General features: G+C 37.1%; 1 protein-coding gene across 1 annotated transcript in view; it reads left to right on the top strand.

Moving 5' to 3' along the window:
* Lac (Lachesin) overlaps positions 1-19297 on the top strand; it is a 396064-nt gene extending 376767 nt beyond the window's left edge. The window contains 7 exon segments of the mRNA XM_067083750.1: positions 2759-2889; positions 4540-4671; positions 7014-7170; positions 7454-7560; positions 14328-14467; positions 16531-16655; positions 17465-19297. Of these exon segments, the coding sequence (XP_066939851.1) occupies positions 2759-2889; positions 4540-4671; positions 7014-7170; positions 7454-7560; positions 14328-14467; positions 16531-16652 (789 nt within the window). The 3' untranslated portion in view covers positions 16653-16655; positions 17465-19297.
* The last annotated feature ends 3221 nt before the right edge of the window (positions 19298-22518 follow it).

Below are 22518 nucleotides of genomic sequence, written 5' to 3'. Positions count from 1 at the left end.
ATGTATGTTCTGTTGATTATGTGCAGATGCCTCCACACTGCATGTCCCAGTTTTCAAAATGCTGTAAATGGCAAACTGTCTGATCCTGGAGCTACTGTTTTTCCTTTTGGAGAACTTTGTTAGTTTTCCATTCATTGTTAGTAGTGTTTATATATGAATTATGCAAGCTCATTTTACTTGATACTAACCATCTCCCTGGTTCTAGAAAAAACCTTCCTTTTTATTCCACAGGTGGCAGATGTGCCACACTGGTCCTTTGAATCAAAATGGGATAAGTCTGTTAAAAACTTTTGTTGTCATTAGGATGATGTTCTTGTGGTGGTTCTCAATTTTGATAGTCTGTTGAACCAATCACTAATATTTTCGAGACTATTGGGGTTAACTTGATATATTGTGGGTGTCAATAAAAGATTTTTTTACTTTCTGGCAAAAGTTTGAGTGTATGATTCAAACTAGTAAAATAGCTTAAGACAGCACAATAGTTTCATCTGTCTTTCTCACTAAATCTTCCCCATTCCATTTACAGTATAATTCATTCTGTTTTTCTTGAGGTCTGTAGTACCAGCTGTCTTTGTGGGGTTTTGTTTATCCTGCTTCTGCTGGTGGTATGCATTTGCTGACATCTCCTGGAGAAGAGAAAACAATGTCCTTCTTCCCACAGTTGGATCATGTTTTGGGGTGGATCTTGCAACTGTTAGGATGAACTTGAGACAAGTAACTTTTCAAATACCAAAAGTTGGCCAGATCTGGTCTTTCAACCTGCTCAATGAAAAATGTTTTTCTTTTTATCCTTATGTTATTTCTGTAAAATTATCCAAAGATACTTTTAGAAATAATTGGGTTAATTGCTTTTTACATTTACTTGTAGATTCTTGGCTACCAGTACCTCAAAAAGTTTTCATTCATGACCACATTTATTTTTTGTTATTGATGTTATATCCTAGAGCTTCAAGCTTTTGTGAAATTCTTCCAGCTGACAGATTTATGTGTCTGCCTGCTACTATTTTAGTTATGTTGCTGGTTTTGTGTTGACACTAGTGATTAATCAGACTTGGCTGCTATCCCAAGCTTTTTTTGCTTAACTCAAAAGGTTTTCATTCAAAGGTTCTGAAAGAACAATAATAACAATAACTAACAATGATAGAGAATTTGTAGTCTTATAATTACAATAAGTTTATAATCCCAAATTGACCATAAAGAATAAATTTTTGTTTGTTCAAAATCTATTTCTGGAGTTGTTACCGTGTCTGGTGAAAAAGTCCATTCAGCATTATTTCTAGGTAAGACAAGGCAAAACAGAGATTGTTTCGAAATGCTGGAGTTCCTCGACCCCAAACAGATCCATTGGTGGAGACATAATAAACGAAAATGATAAAACATAAATCAATGGAAAGATCCTAGAAATCCCATATGGACATTTGCATAGGGAGATTCGAGACAAACCCATGCACCAATGCAGACAGCATATGTGAAATGGCAGACGTTTTGGCGTCTTCCAAACAGAAACATACATCACCAGAATGAAGATTTGGGAGGACATGACACATGGTGCATGATTAGAATGACTTGTCCCTCTCAATGCAAGTAGTGGTTTTGTTCACAAATCCCTTTTTCTGGAATGGTTAGAGTCACAGGAAAATTAACAGAAATAATATCATTCTTAAACTAAAGAGATAATAATTCTACGGGAACAGAGACCGAGAAAAGGGAAATGCTTTGTCTTTGTCAATAGTAACAATAACAATAATGTACAAATAGAAACTGATGTTAGCTTAAAATTAATTCACAATTGAGAAAAATATACATAAACAAAATAACTATTAAATACCTGAAAACCTTATAATTTAAATGTCGTCATTTAAAAACCATATTTTAACTTGCATTTGCCGAAGTCAAGTGCAAGCCTGACTGAAATTGGCCATAACTGAAGTGGAGGAAAAAAAAAAAGAAAGGGATAATTTGGAACAACGTTCCCTGCTAAAATCCACTGAGAATGATATGCATCATTCATAAGGAGTTCAAATAGTGAAATTTGTAAATTAAAATTATCTTGACTTCCAACCGTGAATATTTTAAGTAAATCCGTGAAATCATCACTGGAATGAAATCTTCACCCAAGTTTTTTCATCACTCCAATAATTTTGATTGCTTCAAGTTAACCTGCTTGATAATCAAGTATCTGTTGAACTAAAGATCCACTTCAGTTAAATTCCCCCTGTTCCCTGATCTCGAGAGGCCCAGAAACATGTACTGAACGATCCTGTCAAATCACCCTCAAAGTATGAACTGGGCATTCTTGACAGTGTCTTGAGGCAGGGGGATTTTCATCCACCCTACCAACTTACTGTCACTCTGGATCTTCATTTTGTTTGCCAGGAATCGGGTTTGGAACACAAAACCTATTTGAAAAAGGAAGTTCTACTGATGATTCAGGTATAAGATGTAGAATCCCTTTAATTATACAAGGCTAAAAGGTTAAGAACAACGTTTTCCTCAACAAGGAAAGGTAGGGGTTTGAAGACTGATTTATTTTTATTTATTTAGTTTCAACACGTCATTTAAAAACCAGGAACCCCCATCCCAGCACTTTTCTCATAAGTCAAATTCTGAAGTTAAATGGGCTCAAGGATTTTCCATAGCTCTTTTTTTCTTTAAATTCGTCACTTTGTTTTTAAAAGCTAATTACGTAAACACGTTTGTTGTGACACCAGTATGTCAGTGTAGCTTATTCTCATAGTAATAATATCGTGTATTCCAGATTAAGGATATCCAGGAAAGTGATGGAGGTGATTACATGTGCCAAGTCTTGATTGGCATAAACAACAGAATCACAGCCAACGTCAAACTCTTGGTACGAAGACCACCTGTCATTTCGGATAACTCAACCAGGTGAGCTAATGCAGTCTCATTTCTTGTTACTTCAAGCTACAGTATTTTAAGGTTTAGAAGCGTACCATTGTCTTACTTGATTAATTTTCCAAAACACACCGTAGAAAAACTGACAGCAATGCGTGGCTTAGTAATATTTCAGCCTCTCTCAAACACGAAAGCCTCGCCAGTCTCTCTCAAACACGAAGGCCTCACCATCAATAGCTATTTTTTAAAATGAGACTTCGCAGTTCACTGTAAAGGAAGTCAGATCATGAAAAAGACTGGTACTGGGAAGTTGTGACAACCTGACACCTCAACAATGCGAGGTTGACAACGATGTTAGGGTCCAGGTTGGGAGCTATTTCCTGAGGAGCTTGTTGCTGGAGCGATAGAGAACAAATTCTTCCTTGACCCGGATAGTTTTTTTTTTTAAGATGGCCGAACAGTATAACTTCCAGCGATGGTTTGAATATCAAATATTCTAAAAATTATCTGAAAATGAACACCATATAGTTGCACAAGTTCAAGATGTAATGGTGCCACTCTGTTCTTGATTTAGACCAGAAAATGCAATTTCCTGGTTAACTTTAAACTCGATTAGAACCTCCCTAATTTATGCAATGGATTCTTAAATGGTTTTTGTCCGCTCACCAGTCTTGTGTTGTCTCTTCTTCCTTTGGCAAATTTTTAATTAATAACCATCAAGCACCAGGTCATGCAAACCATATGGTGCTAAACCAAGATGCTAAACCCCTCTTGGCAATGTGTTATTTTACATTTCACCCTCGATTGGTAATTTGTTTATATTAAGGAAATATGAAATCAAGTGATATAAGGACTGACTCGAATCATGTTACAGTTGACCAAGGCCGGATTTCTTGAAATGAACAAAGTACCTTGTACTTTTACTGATATTTGCTTGTTTTCATAACTCTAATGTATCTGTAATTAAACAGGTCTGTCATGTTCTTGAACTGAAGGGAGGCATACGTGATCATTGGATCTCTGCTATTTGGGAATTGAAATATCTGTGCTATTTGGTTGGTAGTTGAATATGTGCCGTTTGGTGCAGCTGGATAATCTAATGAACTGTTAGGTTGACACACGTCTGAAGTTGACCAAGTAAAACAAGGGCTCGAGGCATACGCCGTGCCACAGCCTCCACACCACATTCTTGAGTGTCCAAAAAATCCCTTGTAAATGGCAAACTGTCTTGAGACGAGTTACTGAATAGTTTTGTACAGAACGTAGTTTTCCATTCAGCTGTTAGTAGTGTTTATATATATAATTATGCAAGTATTTTACTCACACTAACATCAGGTTTCTAAAAAAAAAGTTCATTTTTATTCCACAAGGTATGGTACACTACACAATAACTTGAATCAAGGGATAATGAATCGCTAAAAACTTTCGTTGTCATTAGTATGGAATTTCTATATTATGGTTCTCAATTTTAGTTAGTCTTCTTGATAATCTTTTACTAATACTAAGGAGACTACTCTTAACTTGATATATTGTGGGTGTCAATAAAAGATTTTTTGTTTGCTGGCAAAAGTTGAGTGTATGTAAAAACTAGTAAAATAGCTTGAAACTACAATAGTTTCATAGTCTTTACACTAAATCTTCCCCATTCCATTTACAGTATAATACTTCTGTTTTTCATTTCAGGTCTTGTCAGCCAGCAACTCCAGCCTAAAGTGAAACTATCCTGCTAGCCCAGGGACAGAATGGTCCCATTCCAGACATCTCCTGGAGAAGAGAAAACAATGCTATTCTTCCCACAGGGGGATCAATTTATAGGTAAGATAGCAACTGTTAGGATGAAGTTGAGACAAGTAACTTACTAGGTCAAAATACAGACAAAATTCTTTCTTGTAAGTCAATGAAAAATGTTTTTCTACTTAAGCACGGTATCTGTAAAATTATCCAAGATATTTTTAGAAATAATTGGCGTTAGATTGCTTTTACATTTACTATGTTACTAGGCTACCAGTACCCCAAAAGTTTTCATTCATGACCACATTTATTTTTTTGTTATAATTCTTATATCCTAGAGCTTCTTGAAGCTTTTGTGTATACATCCAGCTGACTACACATTCTTCTGTCAATACTATTTTAGTTAATACGTCTAGGTTTTGTGTTGAACTAGATTAATCAGACTTGGCTGCTATCCCAAGCTTTACTTAACTCAAAATTACATTCATTCTGAAAGAACAATAATAACAATAACTAACAGTGATAGAGAATATTGTGCTAATGGACAATAATTTATATAATTACAAATACTATTATATAAAGAATAAAAGTATTACCAGTTCATACAGTACATGAAGTTGTTGGAAGAATAATCCCATGTTCACAAAAGTATGAAATGTTCAAAAAAGACAAACCTTTATGGAGAAATACTATCACATTCTTCCCCGCTAGAAAGAAAAACATACTACTGAAAATTACATAGTGATATTATACTGTACATTATACAAGATTACTGAACATGATTCCTTAATCCCAGACATATCTGTCAGGAGCCTTTGATATTAGACTAGATCTTCTTAATACTGATGCTGGTGAGATCACTGCCTCCCCCACTTCAATCTCTGGAGGAAATTCAGCGCCTGTTTCTTGTTGTGATGATAGCTCTTGATTCTCAGCAATAGCAGTAGGTAGGATTTTTAGCAGTGACATTAGGAGAAGGATATACAACAAGGTCTTCAGGACATGGAGCCAAATTACAAATTGAGAGACTGTTGATTCATGTCCATCACGATGCCTAATGCGTATTAGCATACGTGGGATTATCATCCACGAGTTCGGCTTCATCCACTAATAGTTCATCCTCTCTGTATTGTTCACCACTAACAGCTTTAAAATTACTGTTTCTTCCTAACTTGTGAAGTTCTCTCAAAAACTCTTCTAAAGTCTCGCCAAGTTTTTGCTGTTGTGTTGCAAATAAATGTCTAGCAAAGATTTCGTTAGGCATCTTGACATAAATCTTTTCCAATGTGGCAAAAGCGGTGTCATAGTCATTGCATTCTTCAATATACTCATAGACAGAACCCTGGCAAACTGTGTTACTCATACAAAGTTTATCAGGAACATTTTCACCACACTTGAATGAAGTTTGAGAAAGTCTGCCAGTGATGCCACACTCTTGCTGCTGTAGTGGAGCTTGGGTCTAGGTCCAGTTGAGAAGGCTTCAGTACTCCTTCCATTTTTGAGTTTAAGTAAATTGTGATGAACTAGGTTAATCAAACTTGGCTGCTATCCCAAGCTTTACTTCACTCAAAATTACATTCATTCTAAAAGAAGAACAATGCCAATCAATAACTAACAGTGATACAGAGAATATTATACATATACATATATAATTACAATAATCTATATACAAATTACAAATACTATTATAAAGAATAAAAATATTACCAGTTCATACAGTACATGAAGTTGTTGGAAGAATAAACCCTGTTCACAGAAGTATGAAATGTTCATAACATACTATCACAGGTTTGATTAGTGTTGTCTGTATATTCAGTGTCACCACTCTGTTGTTGTAATAAACTTCGATTCCTCATTTTGACCCTTTCCTCCCTTACCAGGCCAAAATGTTTTGATACCTCTTTAATGTAGAGATTAACTTATTAATGTAATTTCTCTGGCATTGTGACATCAAAAGGTCACTGGTGCCAATCAAAGCAGAGAAACTTGTCAATATGGTGAGTAGGATATAAGACATCTCCCAATCAGAGCAAAAGACTGATGTCATATAAGTTGGCAACAAAACAGTGAACATTTAAAAGTAAAGCACAACAAAATAGTTAAGTGTGGGCTTGCTCATTACATGTTTTATGCACTTTTTTGGCATAAACTTAAAAGTAGCTTTGCCCAGCTTACATTAGTGAGCCTTTAAATTGTCTACCCAAAAAATTTACATGGGAATTTATGACAAGGTATGCCTTCTTTGACAAAGGTATATTAGTTGAAGGTTATACAGTATTAAAAGTATGTTTATGCAATCTTGTCTTATTTAAGTACTTTTAGTGTTGTTCCCAAACTGTTTTATAGTACTGATTTTTAATGATAATGTTCTGAATTTGAATTTTAAGATTCCATCAAAATCTGTTATGATTCTTTTTTATTAACAGGGGGAACGTCCTTCAGATTGCTAATGTTCGCAAGGAGGATCGAGGTACTTACTACTGTATTGCAGAAAACCAGGTGGGACGAGGTGCTCGCAGGAACATTAATGTTGAAGTAGAGTTTGCCCCAGTTGTGACAGCTATTCGTCCTCGAGTATATCAGGTAAAAGAATTTCTGGTTAAGTTAATCTTGATGATTTAAAAACAAGTTAATCTTGATGGTTTAAAAACATAATTTAAAATTAAGTATTGTACTGTACTTAAGAATTATTTAGTTCTCCAGTATATTAGATAGGCCAGGCCTTTATGTAGGATAGTACTTATTAGAATCTGTTGCCACTGATAAACTACACTTATTACTCAGAGCTTAGAATATTTGTTTGTGATTTTGAAAATGGCAAATTATCTGTATAAAATGTGTTAATATCACATTTGCAATACCTTAGGCTCTCCAATATGACATGGATTTGGAGTGCCATGTAGAAGCTTATCCTCCAGCAGCCATCACTTGGATTCATAAGCAGGAGGCCTTAGTTAACAATCAGCATTATAGGTAAGGGCAGCCAACATTTTTTTCAATACTGTAAACTGTTTTTACAAGTTGGTTTTTTCATACAAGCCTTACTTCCATGCAAACATATTTCAAGATACAATAATAACAAACTCCATACTACATCATTCTGAAGCTTCATTTTTCTATGTTAACCTCAAGCATGGAGATAACAGGGAAGTGATGAGTGTACATTACTGTATATTAGGATTAGTGGGTTTGTATGGAAAATATGCTTTAATCTGTAAATACATTGCTTGTTCATTGCAAACCCATAATCATAAATAGCCTGGTTTACAGTATAGAAGGGAGGGCAAAAGTAGGAGATAGAAGTATGAAAAAACTTCCTGAATGGTCTCATTGGAGCCACTGTGTGGTAGAGCTAAAGTTGTTTCATCTGTCTCAAACTGGGAGCTTTCCATAAAACAATGGGCTGTTTAATAGTAGTATGGGGTCCCAAAGACATGTCACACCAACCATGAGGTACTCCAGTCCCATAAACGATTGATCAGTCCCAGTAAGTACACAAAAAAAAGTGGGTAAAATCTTTAAATTGTGTTCTGACATTGCTAAGTACCTGTTTTAAGGTCTGTGGACAGAGGAGGACCTTCAGCTACACATCCAGAGTCCTGGAATACCTGATGCTCTCCTAGCTTTGGTAAAATACCAAGGGTGTGCAATGTGTCACTTCAGTGTTGATAAGCAACAAAACTACTGCACTGGTATCTATCAACAAGCCAACAAGCAGGGTAGGAAAGTTTCCCTCCACCTCCACCAATTGACTATGCAGATACATGAGTGGGTGGTTTACCATGCTGCTGAGCTTTCAGTCACATACATTCAAAGCAGGAGGAATTTTCTGGCAAACCAGTTCAGGTACTAGGGACACGGTTAGAACATAGTGAATCCTTCATCTTCGCATGGAAGAAATGCTTTTCGGGACTTTGAAAAACACCAGTGATAAACTAATTCACCTCATGGCTAAACAGATGCCAGTGATTTAGGCACAATAGAGACACAGAAAACAATAATAGGGTGGAAGCAGTCAAAGCCACAAGTGCAATGCACTGTCCATAATGTAGGCACTGTAGGGGATGATGTGGAAATCACAGGCGTATCAGATGGTGGAGGAGGCAACACCAAAGACAAAGTCAAAGTTTAAAGGATTGCAATCAGCTAGTCCAGACATGAATTCATGACAGCCTTGGCTGGATATCGAAAATGAAAAATGCACCAGTCCAAATAATCTACATGAATCCATGACAGCCTTGGCTGGATATCGAAAATGAAAAATGCACCAGTCCAAATAATCTACAAAGAAAAATCAGCAGTCCTTCCAAAATCTACCACAGGCATAGGGATGGAGGAAAGACAAAAGAATGAAGGAAGACACTGGTGCAGACGAAGTTGGAAGACAAGCAGGTGGTACAAAGCCAGAAACTAAAGGAGAGGCAGTCAAGGATGCAGGAAAAAGGTCCCTCTTGAATGTGATAGGGCAGTCTCCTGAGGAAGGAGAACTTTGGAAGAGACAAGTCATCAAAAAGTGGAAACCAAAACGTCAGACAAAATATTTCACTTCCACCCCTTAGCACTAGTTTTGTTTCAAGGAGGAGATACCATGGACATGTAAGCATCAGACAAAGGAACTTCAACTTCAGAAACAAAAATCAAACTACCCAATGACAAAGTCTAAGGATGTATATGCAGAGGTAATTTTGAGCTTACACTTGTAAACCCTCCATTTGGTATAGGAAAACAATTATAGTCATTGGCTGTGGCCCGTGGGCCCTCCCCCCAACACACACACACACACACACACACACACACACACTGGGCAGTTCTTTGGGGAACATTGTTGCTCTCTACATGAAAGGCACTTTAAATGTAGGTCCTTATCTAAAGGGGATATGAAGGAACTGCAAGCATGGTCCCTCCAAACCCTCACAAATACGTGAGGCATAATGAAAATCACTACATACAGCCCCACAGGTATGCAAACAAAAGTAATGAGGAATTACTACAATTTACAAAAAGTGCAACATTTCATAAACATTTACTAAGCATGATTGAATTAAAGCCTCACAGGTGTTCAAACAAAAGTAAGGGGGAATTGATACAAATCAGAAAGTGCAAAATTTCAGAAACATTCACCAAGTATGATAGAATCAAACTAGCGTAGGTAAGTAAATGTAAAAAGTAGCACTGCAGTGAATAAAAGGTAATCTGTTACTGTGAGACAAAGAAAAATGGCATGACATCAGATTATGAAATTATTGAAATTAAATTTCAATAAATATATTACTGTAGAAATCTCATGACTGTTGTAACTACAGAGGAAGTTCAAAAATATAAAGTTCCAGCAATCTCAAGGTGCATATAAAGTTCAAGCAATCTCAAGGTGCACAGGAATGAGGTATAATACTGGATGAAGAAAGAAAAAGTTCTGACATAACATTCAGTGGTGTGACACTACTAGCCCAGAGGGCAAAGACACTCATAACTCTTAAAAATTCACCAATCGCCCTCAGAATAAAAAAGATAAAAGGTGCATGAACAAATGAGTAAATGAAAATTTTAATGGAATACTATACCAATTCAAAATATGCTCAACCAGGAAGAGCAACTAGGTTAAATCTACAGTACTCACAATGGAGCCATACAGAAAAATTAAACCTTGCAGGATGATTGGTAGTAGTCTTGGCAAGCACAGTGAGGTACCTTTCAGGATTTAATAAGTCAGTGCAGCTGGAGAGCTGTTTGTACAAAAGACTACTGAAGATTAATATGTTCATAATAAACAAATAGAGGTTGAGTACAGTATAAAGATACCCATAAATGCAAGTGTAAAGACATACTGTATGCAGTATTGTATCATGGTCAAATTTGATCCTTGCAATCTTGTACTGTAAAAACATTTCAATTTTCCAACTTTTACTATACAGTACTTTTAAAAACTAAAATAGTTAACCAAAATAGCCAGAACTTTAATAGTGTAACCCTTAATGCCACAGGACAGTGGAACTACAAAATTCATGTCTGAGCTTACAAATGACCCCCAACTTACCTGGGGCCTAGATTTGTAACCCTTAATACTGTATTAACTCTCCCTTGGCCAAGTTATTTTAGTGAAAAAATTACACCATTACTGCCCTTGGTGTTCAGCTATAGCTGACTGATCCAAAGTGACGCTTTATGAACTCTTGGAGTGGTGAGCAGTCAGTAGCACCAAAAATGTTTCCCTAGTACAGTATTGCTCTTGCTTTCGTTCTGCCTTACGACATGTGATACAGCACAACAGTACAATAGGCTTTAAAAGATTCTTCTCACTTTCTCCATTTTTCATTTAAGTGCTTGTTACCAAGTGACACAACACCTTCCTTCTTGCATGTAACTCAAGAGCTTTTTTTGGTGTTTATAGCCATAAACACAAACTGCAAAATAACAAGAGCCAATTCTGGTATAATTTCTCAAGAGCTCCAAGATAGTGTTGTTTTCTTGATTGAATTTATCCGTAAATTCCCAGGCTTGGCAAACACCTTGGTCTCTGAATCTAAAGCATAAACTCCCATGACTGTAGAATTTATTACTCATTTACTACTACTATATGTCCTTAGAATTAATTTTTAAGTACTGTAATGACTATTCATATCCAGTTGGTGGCAACATGATTTGACACATCAGATGCATCATTTGCTTATCTTCATTGAAAATAGTGGTTGCTATAATGTTTTCAATTTAATTAGCTCCTGGTTCCAATGAAGAACATAATTATTAAGGATATTAATCTTATCACTAGAGAGAAAGATTGAGTACCTTAGATATGACTTCAAGCAATGACTCAGATATGACAAATTTTTTAAGTAATTTGTATTTTCCCTACATTACAACCCTGAAGTCTTTACATATGGGATTTACTTTCAGCACATGAAGTATCTCCAGAGGGGAAGCGTGTAGTGACACTCCAAAGGAGATACCTGTCATCTAACCATAGGCTAAGTCCTGTCTCTCTTCTCCGAGAGAGGAAGGGAAGGAATGGGGAATCCCTGTCGAAGACCAGGACCCCTTCAGTGCAGCATTGAAGGGAATGAAGGAGATGCCGCCCATGAAGAACCAGGCTCTCTGGTGATGACAGGTGACCAAGAACGGCTTGCAACTGCCAAGCTGGTTGCCGCTGTCGTGACAAGGGCAACCATGCTGCTGTATGTTAGCCTCGCAGACACTTATTCTTGCTTGGGTGAAAGTTCAGATGTCCCAAGTCCATGCAACAACTCTCAGGCTGTGACCAAATCCAAGAAGTTGGACCTGTCCTAAAGATGCTGAGCATGAGAGCTCGCCGAGACCCATCAATCGTCGATATACATCAGGAGACGTACCTTGAACGAGCATGCACTGGTTAGAGCCAAGACAGAAGTCAAGAGAATACTTGGGTAGAGCTCTGAAGCTCACAACAGAGATAGTCAGGGAGCCATCTGTCTGAAGGAGTATGAAGTCTCCCTTGGAATGTAGCAGGGAAATTTGAGGAAGGATTGACAGGCGAGTACTGTATTCGGAATACTCATCCCTCAAGTTGGACTCCCTGATGGTTCAGTGTGTCAATTCTATCTTGAACAGTCTGTTGAAATAGGTCGGGGGGGGAGGATGCACAGATGCCCCCCCCCCAAATCACACAAACATGAGAGGAACCTGTACCCATACGTCCACGGAAATGTTATCGATGCCCTCTGCCCACCTGTGGAGGAAGAAATGCTCTTGGAAGAGCGATCCCGTTCGCCAGGGAACTCTCCAAGAGAAAGAAGAGAGAAGGCACTGCCCTGCAATGCCATGGAGATATTGATGATCTTGTTCCCAACAAAATGAATGGGGGAGCTGTAATAGACGTCCCATGGATGTCAGCCAATTGTCTAAATAATCGTGGTGGCAGGAGGGAAATGTTGTGTGAAGAGCAATCCATCCACTACATGAGTGTGCAGGGATTAAGAAGACTCCACATATACTTGACAAACTGCAGCAACGTCATGGTTGTGCAACATAATGGCCAAGGCAAAGCTTACTTCTGCCTACTTAAGCCCTACTCTTTCCTCCTCAGGTGTACAGCATGAAGCAAAGACATTGGCGTGCAAAACTGCACAGCCACATATCTGCCTTCCTTGGAGAGCGTATCTTCAGCTAATGCGTCTGGAAAACTGTGGTGACATCGCTGAAAATGGCAACTAGGAACTGTTTCCGAAAGGAAACTTGCAGGGAAGAGCAAGCACAAATACACTATGAACTCAGTGGAACTGAAGAAATGCTTGTCCGTGCCCTAAAGGACAACAGAAGGAAGGGGAAGAAGACAATCCGGGTGGAAATTGCACTGATGGCGGACGTACAGCCAAGGACAAATGCCTGGAACACAGGCATGGCCTACAACAAAAGACTAAGGTGAAGGCTCGACTTTTACTACATAACCAACGTCAAATGCAGGAGGGGGTGAAGTAGCTCTTGAAGCTACGACACACTGCAACAACGCACACACACCTGAACCGAAGTGGACTGGCTCAACACTGCTCGTAGGCTGTCTCTCCGAAGGAGAGTCATCTTCCTTAGTTACTGTCTAACCTTCCAGGGAAGGAAGCAGCCAGAGAGACTGAGATACAGCATATGATGATGAAGAAAGCAAAGGCGGCGATGAAAAACATTAGGAAAGGCTGTCCCAGGACTTCTCATCACCCAGAATAGGAATGAGCAAGAACCAAAAAAACAAAAATGAGCAAGAACCGCAAAAACAAAAAGAAAAACCACAGGAAATCCAGTGAAGTCTACACACAACAGCACATTAAGATGTTGCTGGTCTGAATTCGACCAAATCGTTAAAAATAAAAAGTTACAACCCAATTATGGGGTTATCATTCATCCCTCAAATCAACACTATTGTAATAGCTCCTAGACTGCAGTGTTTGATTACTAGGCTTTGATAACTTTATTTTTTGCTCAAATATAATTTTTTCTTTTTTTCAGAACATACCCACTTTGCAAAGCAAGCTAATTATAATACACAAATTGATGTACTGTACTGGAATGTTTTAAAACTGTTTCAACCCAATAAAGCATTTTGTTAATATTATATCAAGGAAAACTGTGCTTGGTATAATTTTTTGTTAACCAGTCAAGTTTATACAAATTTCCAAGTGATATATTTCTTTATTTCAATTAAGGACTCTGTCTACCCATGGGCAAGCATGTCAAGTTAAATATGTATAGAATATATAAACAATATAGAATTTAGGCCAAAGGCCAAGCAATGGGACCTATGAGGTCATTCAACACTGAAATGGAAATTTACAGTAAAACTGAAATGGAAATTTACAGTAAAAAGGTTTGAAAGGTGTAACAAGAGGAAAACATTGTAGTTGCACTTTGAATCAATTGTTAGAAGAGGGTGGAAAGTATGACGGAAGAAAAAGAATATGAATGAGGGTACAGTAGTGTAATAGGAATGGAAGGGGTTGCAGCTAGGGGCTGAAGGGATGCAGCACAGAACCTTAAATAATGCCTACAGTGCACTGCACTGAATTACCCCCCCTACATGGATTAAACATGTATGAACATAAATTTGATTTATTGAGCTCTACACCCATCACACCCTCCTCCTAATTTTAAATGAAAGCACAGTAGTACTGTGCTCTTATGTAGTTTTTTTAAGGCATTTAGTTGAAAGAGACTTTCAAATGTTTCATGTCATTTATGATCAGTCTACCATGACATCATTATAACTGTCTGCAACATTTCAGAGTGTCTCAGTTTGCAAGTGCTGATGAGTTTACAGACACTACACTCAGGGTTCTTACCATTGAGAAACGGCAATTTGGAAATTACACCTGCATGGCTACCAACAAATTAGGTCAATCTGAAGCTACTGTCACTCTTATTGGTAAGTTGTACTTTAAGGTTTCATCTTAGTAATTTACCACTGACTTTGTCATAAATTTTTAAGCTTAGGTGATCTGAAATGCATCTTTACTTTCATATCAACAAAATTTCTCACAGCACATCTTAAAAGAAGGGAAACTTCTACAGGTAGATGGCACCTCAACTAGAAAAAATACTCCAGGATTTGCATGCTGCAGTGTAGAATTTTGATCCAATCTTAGAAAAGACTGTAATGAAAAAAGGGGTTAACATTTTATGAATCTGAATTAAATTGGGCCTCAATAGCAGTACAGTACTGTATTCAAGTAAACAGTTAGGTGTTCAACAAATTTGCCAGGGGCAAAGTTTCCCATGAAGTTATTAAAAGTTAAAGTTTTGATTTTTTGGAATGTCTTATCTATTATATATGCTAACCTACCTTCTGGTGTGAATTTGTTTTTAATTAAATACTGTAACACATTTATCCATTTGATAATATGCAAACTCTTACAGCCATTATGATAACACCCCTGTCGTGTCTGCAATTACCAGTATATACTTAAATGTTGCTCTAAGGGTGAATTTTGTTGACTTTGTCAGCAAGTTACAGTACTCCATTCAAACTCTGGTTACTGCTTGGCCAGCCTTTGAAAGTACAGTATTTATTTTTCAGTGGGGTACAAAATAGTAGAATTATCAATTTAGAGAACTGACCTTACTATACTTTTGGTAGTACAGTATCTTTAGATTAAATCTGAAACATGTTGAAATACCGTGTGTTGCAGAAGTTGTATAGTATTTTTTTAGCCTTTTCAGTGAGCCTAGACATTTGAAATCTGTAATGCATCATGCTAGAAAAAATTGTTTATTCTATGGCACAACAGTGTTTGAAGATGAAATTATTTACTAATGAACATAAACCTCTGTAGGAAATGCATGACTCTTGAAAAATATATGAAACAACTATTGCATGTGTTTACTGGGTAAAAATATAAGCCCAGAAATACTGTGTACTGTACTGTGCTGTACAATTTTCAGACTAGCATTCTGTTGCATTGTTGAGCCTATCTATGATGATGATCTTTCTGCTGAATGGAAATTATTCTCTTTTCTTCCCCCCCAAGATTTTAGATTGCAATGTCTTGTGCTTTCATTAAGGTGCAGTATGGTAGGTAAAAAATACATCAGAGCAATCTCTTGAAAAGGTGATTATATATAACAAATGCCACATGCTTTTCAAGTGGATAAAGTGCTACCAACATTGGACAACAGTATTTTGCTTATGTCTGAAAATGTGGTCATTAGACAGGACTGAAAATTTGGCAATTTACAAAAGCTACATTTTTTTTTTTTTTGTAACTGGAATATGTACTCTATTAAAACGCAATAATACTCAAAACGCAGTAACATTTTATAAACAGGGATACAGTATTATTGAGTTTATCAAAATTTAATTAACTTTTTATAACTAAACTGCAAGGCTAATGCAAACAATTTAGCAAACAAATTTTGTCCAAGTGTTGGAACTCAGGGATCCGTGTATTGGAAGTGCATCTAGTTCCAAGTACTGTAAAATATTTGCGGTTTGCTCTTGATTATAATTTAAACCTAAAATTTGCTTTTAATTTTAACAAGTGACATTAGCTTTTAATTGTAACTTTCAAATGCTACTAGTAGCATGGCTCATCACTTTCATTAAACTGCATGACAATTACAATGATCCAGTCAAAGAATGTCTAGCTCTGTTAAGTTACCTGTGTAGAATATTGTTAACAGATAGTGATTTTGGTAGGAGTGCCCACACTGTGGGAGATTAACCTCCTCAGTGTACATTCATACTAAAGTTGATAGAACAAGTGTAACAATATTTCACAGTAGTACAGTGCATACAGTATATAAGACCCTGCAGTTTGCTTGGCAGTGAGGCCTGAGCTTACTTGTACTCATTTGTCAGAAAATGTCAAGGCACTGCCAAATGAATAAAGTCCATGGGACACACAACAGTAAACCCAAGTCTTGCTGCTGCTGCTTCTTGATTGGCATCTGCCTTGCTCCTTGTGACTGTATTATTTCTGGTCATTGTAGAGACTACCACGCCCGTGTGCCCGCCCGCGTGTGGCTCCCTCAGCTATTCTGCTACCTACACGCCCACGCCCTCTACCAAGGCAATCCTCGCCCTCTTAGCTGCCATCTTCTTCAGGAACTGAGAGGTAGGCAGCATTTGGAATTCCTGTATGCTGGGAATTCATCATGTATGCTAGTCTTCTTCTTCCCTTAACTTCTTAGTATTATGATCTTGTCTTACAGCTACAGAGCATGACCACTGCACGAAAGGCACTTGGCACCTTGAACATGCATCATGAGTAATGTACCAGGCTGCGCACATTTTGTGTATTGTAGCTCTTTACTTTAAGGTAGAAATTTAAAACTTTTAGTACAGTACAGTAAGATAAGAAAATGAGTCTATAAAACTGTATAATTAGTTTTTTCATCATCATATGCAAAGTAATATTACACAGTAGCTTGTTATACTTGTGTAAATGAGTTTTAAGTACCTTTGGAAAGGTTGATACATTTTTCTTAATGAATTCAATGTAAAAGTTTGTGCAACATTTAAGATAAGAAGGCTAACAAAAGTAGCTACAACAGTAATGTATACATTAAAGACCTAATCTTTACAATCAAACTTGTGAATTTTTATCTAAAACATTTTTCATATCTTAACTGCACAAACACAAAAGAATTTTTTTTTAGTTTACTACATGCAGGTGTTTGTTACATTTAGGCTGCAAAGAAATAGGCCCTTTTATCTTAATCATGGTTTGACTGTTCCAAGTACTTCAATTTTTTAGGGAGTGAGTGATCTTCAAGTAAATTTTTATGGGAATCTTGTACTTGCAAAAATTTAGTATATTGACGACAAAAATCCTTATCAAAAGTTTAATGACCAAATTACAGCATATAAAAACCATTAAACTTAAATACGAGTAAGTATTAACTCGGTTTGTTTCTCTTCCAGAACACTCGGTACCAAATATCCGATATCCAGGATTACTGCTCTATACAGCAGGGGGTGATAATCCCAGTCTTCAGATGAACCACATCCTTATCTTTTCACTGTTGGCCCTTATTTCTTCATAAAATCGGCAATAGTTACCTCGTTATGTTTGCATACATTGAATCCTTTATTTGTATAAATTCAGTCCTTTAGTTTCAAACAATAAGACTTGGAAATAGCAGAATGCATATATGTATTTGTTTGCATTGTTGCTACCATACTGTCAAGTGACATTGCTAGTAAGATTTTTAAGTTTACTAGAGCATTCATAGGTTTTTTATTTATTTTATCAAAAATTAGGTGGTACAGGATTGAAAGTTTATGAATTTTAATTGGTTAAATACTAAATCAGATTTATACCACTGAAGGATGTGCCTATATATGATAGATGTATAATAGTTAAAATTTTCATATGTAGGAATTTGTGTTTAAAGTAAATTTACCATTTTTGGTAGTGCAATTGTCTTGGGCCTCATTTTCCTTTTTGCATTAGTGTTTTCACTAACAATCTAGCAGAAGTAAATATTTATCTTTTAAGAAGCAGGAAAAGTACTTATTAATCATAGGAAGGTCAGTGTTGTTTACTGGGATGTAATTCATTCAGATGGCTTGCATTTTGTTTTCAAAAATTATATACACCTTGAACAGAGGTACTATAAATGTACTGTATACCCTAACTGTGGCCTTTTTAGCTACTGTTTACTATTATATCATCACATAATCAAAATATGCAAAGTTGAGAGAAGTTTACCACCTGTTTTATGATCTTGATGTTTTAATTTGCTCATTCTCAAGACTGATTATGATATATGAGCTTGCTCCAGTGCTGGATGTTGAGTCATACAAAGCAATGAAAGAGAAAACAGTAGTTTTATCAAACCTGTGACGACATGGTTGCAAGGGACAAAACTATTTTAGCCTCCGCATAGTCACTTCAAGGTACAGCATATGTTCTTTAATGCACAGAGATAATTTTCAATGCAATAAATCACACTTGCAGAGGTTAAACAGTAAATATCTGTGATGCCTGATTTAGTGGTCACAAGCCTCAATAGCGTATACTGTACATAGTTTGTTTGTTCTCCAATACCAGTGCAGAATGTGATACTATCAGGATCACTTATCAATAAAGAGGGGAAAATAATACGAACGTAAACTTGAGAGGATATGACAGTCAGTTTTCCGTTGTAACATAAGTACGGTATAATGTAAGTTTATCAGTGTTGAAAGATGTTGCAGATGATTAGTAACTAGTTGCACTACGTGCAGATAATGGACAGTTTTTTTTTCCCATCAGCACAACCATTAAGACTCAGGAAGCTGAACAAATGTGGTCCATTAAAAAGGTACAAATATTACAAAGAAAATAGGTACTTTGTGGACTTCCCCTTAAGGAATCATAAAATTACAATTTGGAATTTAACGAGGCAATAAGAATACTTAGGCTAATTATTACTGGATTCATTTTTATGTGAATTACTTTTATTAACAATTGTAGGATATACAATTTTTCCCAAATTTCATAGCTTACAACCATACGGTGTTCAGAAGACGGTACGTAGGTTACTGTGGAATCCATAGGGTTTGTCATGCTGCATTTTATAAGTAAGGTATTTGTATAAAAATAGTTGTGCAATTTCAAGTGTATGTATGTATATAAGGTGATGTGAGCATTCCTATATTACATTGTGTATGAAGCATAAGTGTGAATGAAAGTGATTTTAAATCTTATATGTTGTGGTTTGAATTATACAATATTTTGTATGTTTTTCTGCCAATAAAAAATCCTCATGATTTTGTGTTCTTTTACCATTTTGTCTAGTTTTACTACTTACTTGAACTAAAATCTATTTTAATATATGAGAATGCTTCACAATCTACAGATAATGTGCCATGAACAAAAAATTAAAACCCTTTCAACATGGGTAAATTAGGTGAAGGCACAAATATGTATAAACACTTATGTCTTAAAAGAGTAATGGCAGAGAAAGGTCTCAAACAATACTGTGGTATGTACAGTAAATCTGTAAGGTCAATCTACCAATTTTTCATCAAAATGTTTTAATACAAAATAGAATACTGTATAGAATTTAGGAGGACAAAGGCCAGGCGCTAGGACCTAAGAGTTCATTCAGCGCTGAAAAGGAAATTGGGCCAAAGTACCTTACAAACTAGAGGAGTCTTTGCTTCCTTGGTCCAAGAATTTGAAACCTGTAAGCTGAACAAAAGGAAGGTTGAAAAAAACTTATACAGTATCCAGTTCCTAACTCAGTTCTAAGTGGCTTCAAAAACTGGAAAGAGATGCAGTAGCATCCAAGAACCAGCATTAAAGGATACAATTCCAAGATTGCCTCTGCTATTTAGATCAAGCCAGCAACATGCCAGCACATCACCTAGGATGGTTGGTTCCCAAGAGCTCATTCTACCAACACAGTTCCAAATACAATACACTTGTTGGGTGCGGAGCTATTTAACTAAACAGTTTCTTAACATTCTTTTTCAACTGTTCATCCATTTCCCAAAGGCTCTACTTCCATGATAATGCACCTTACCATAACCAGTGTTCACTTTTTACTCATTTTAACAGGAGCCATGGTGGAAGTAAACTAAAGAGCGCCAGTCAATGGAGTCATCTTTGGCAAAAGGAAGTGAAAACGGAACAACACAAGCTATGCACCACTTAAATACTAAAGGAAAATCAACCAAATCATGGTTGAAACCAATCTACAGACAATGACAGCGAGGTGACATACCACGTTATGTCAGCAATGTCACAGAATGCTTGCAATAAGAGCTGTTGTAGGCAGCTGGTTGGGGAAGGTAGAGGGTTCTTGCATGAAGTCACCATGTATCCGTGACAACTGACAGAGCCATCTGCACAACACTTGAGAGACAGTTGCTGAGAAATGAGAGCCATTCTATCACCAGGCTAACTCACTCTAGATAAATAAGTGGTGGAAGAGGAAGAGCCACTATTATGAAAAAGAATATAATTGTCACATGGTGACAAATACGAGGTGATAACGGGGAAAACTGAGTAAGAGGGGGTAGGGTTATTGTCTGTTCGGAGGGCAATACCATGTGAGTAAATGATAACAGAAGAATTGATGAATATCTGTATCCCTATACCTTTACCAGTTCACATACATCACTTATCACTCTCCAAAATGGATGGTATGTAAACCTGTGGGCGCGAGCACTAAACTACTAAGTAACTCCTCTGGATAATGCGTTGAATTTGAACCAGAGATGGCTGAGAGAGGTAGCACAGACTTCGATCCCGAGACACGCCATGGTCCTCTGTCTGCGGAGAAGACCAATGGACCCAGGGCAGTCCAGACAGCAGGCTACAGACAGACACCAAGGCTTTGACACCACCTCTCTTGCGGGGGAAACCAAAAAAGGTCGATCACCATGGGGGATCTTTGCTCTAATATATACAGTCAAATTTCTAACCATGATAAAATATTTGTCAATTACCCATTATTTTTCTCCTGAACCACATAGGGAGCAAAAGAAGGCGGAGCAGAAAGAATGAGAAAGGAATAAACCTAAGCTACCAGGTGGGCTAATGGAGGAGGAGGAGGAGGAGGAGAAGCAACACCAAAAGACAAAAGGAAAAGACCGAGTAGGTTTATGGTGTGCCTTAAATTACCTATATAATCTATCGGCCTCTAGCATCTTCTGATGCTTCACAAAACTTTCATCCTCTCAACAGATCACTCCTTACTATCTTCACATCAAGAAAACAACACTCATGCCTCTACGCTAACATACATGGCCATCATGCACAACCGAAACATTCGGTTTCCACAACCTGCTTCCTATACAGCCTAATGCTTGTTGTAGATGACATAATGCAAGAACAGAATATAAGCACAATACTGTACAGGAGAAAATCAGCCAGAAATCATCAGTTATTACTAACACTGATTCACACCGTCTGCATAAGGACACAGCATGAAGAATTCTGACAACGACAAATACAAACATTCCAGCGCCACCTGGTGGGAAACAGGTGATTACAGACAGTCCTAGCAGGTTAGCCAAGCATTATTTTGTTTTACTTTGAATGCCAATCACACGTGCTGTAATGGCGCAAATATTTCAGCTAACTTTAACGGTAGGTAAGATTCATTCCAAATAATATAATTTTCCACACTACTAACAATTTCAAGATGTCTGAACAATCAACAAATGCTATATATTAGTCTTTGCTATCATGTAGGCTTTCATGCATGTTTCATTACTATGACAAAAATTTTATGGTGGGATATAAAGGTTAAAATTCATATTCCCAATATTTCTGCAGTTCTCGCCTACTTTTCTGCCTGACCATTCTTATGAATCTCAAAATGGGCCAGGACCCAGTAAAACAGACCACCTTAATAGCAGCATATAAAATTAAATACCCTTTTTGAGTTTTTTTGAATCAAGATGATGAAAAGTACTGAAATTATTCACTGATTCTGTAACATATACAGATAGAATATAGAATTTAAGCAAAAGGCCAAGCACTGGGACCCATGCACTCATTCAGCCCTGAAATGGAAATTGACAGTAAAAAGGTTTGAATGGTGTAAGAGGAGGAAAACCTCGCAGTTGCACTTACTAGTCAATTGCTAGGAGAGGGTGGCAAGTAAGATGGAAGGAAGATATTATGAACAAAGTTACAGTAAATAGAATGAAAGAGGTTGTGGCTAGGGGCTGATGAGACGCAAAGACCCTTGAGTAATGCCTACAGTGCACCGCGTGAGGTGCACTGATGGCGCTACCGCCCTACAGCGGGTAACATACAAGGATGCAGTGTTAGGTCATGAGTGTACATATGCTGTCTTCATATAAAACTGCACACTTATGATTCAGACCCATCTTGACCCCTCCAAGTCTCGGAATCCTTAGATGAAAAACAAACTACTAGACAACAATGAAAGTTCACGAATTACTCAGATCTACAGAGCTGAGAAGATGAAGGTGAGCAGCACTGATAACAGAAATCCCATGTGAAAGGTTGT

The sequence above is a fragment of the Macrobrachium rosenbergii genome, chromosome 41 (assembly GCF_040412425.1).
Source record: "Macrobrachium rosenbergii isolate ZJJX-2024 chromosome 41, ASM4041242v1, whole genome shotgun sequence".
NCBI lineage: Eukaryota > Metazoa > Arthropoda > Malacostraca > Decapoda > Palaemonidae > Macrobrachium > Macrobrachium rosenbergii.
Note: the sequence above shows the minus strand (reverse complement) of the source record. Positions and strands in the feature narration are given on the sequence as shown.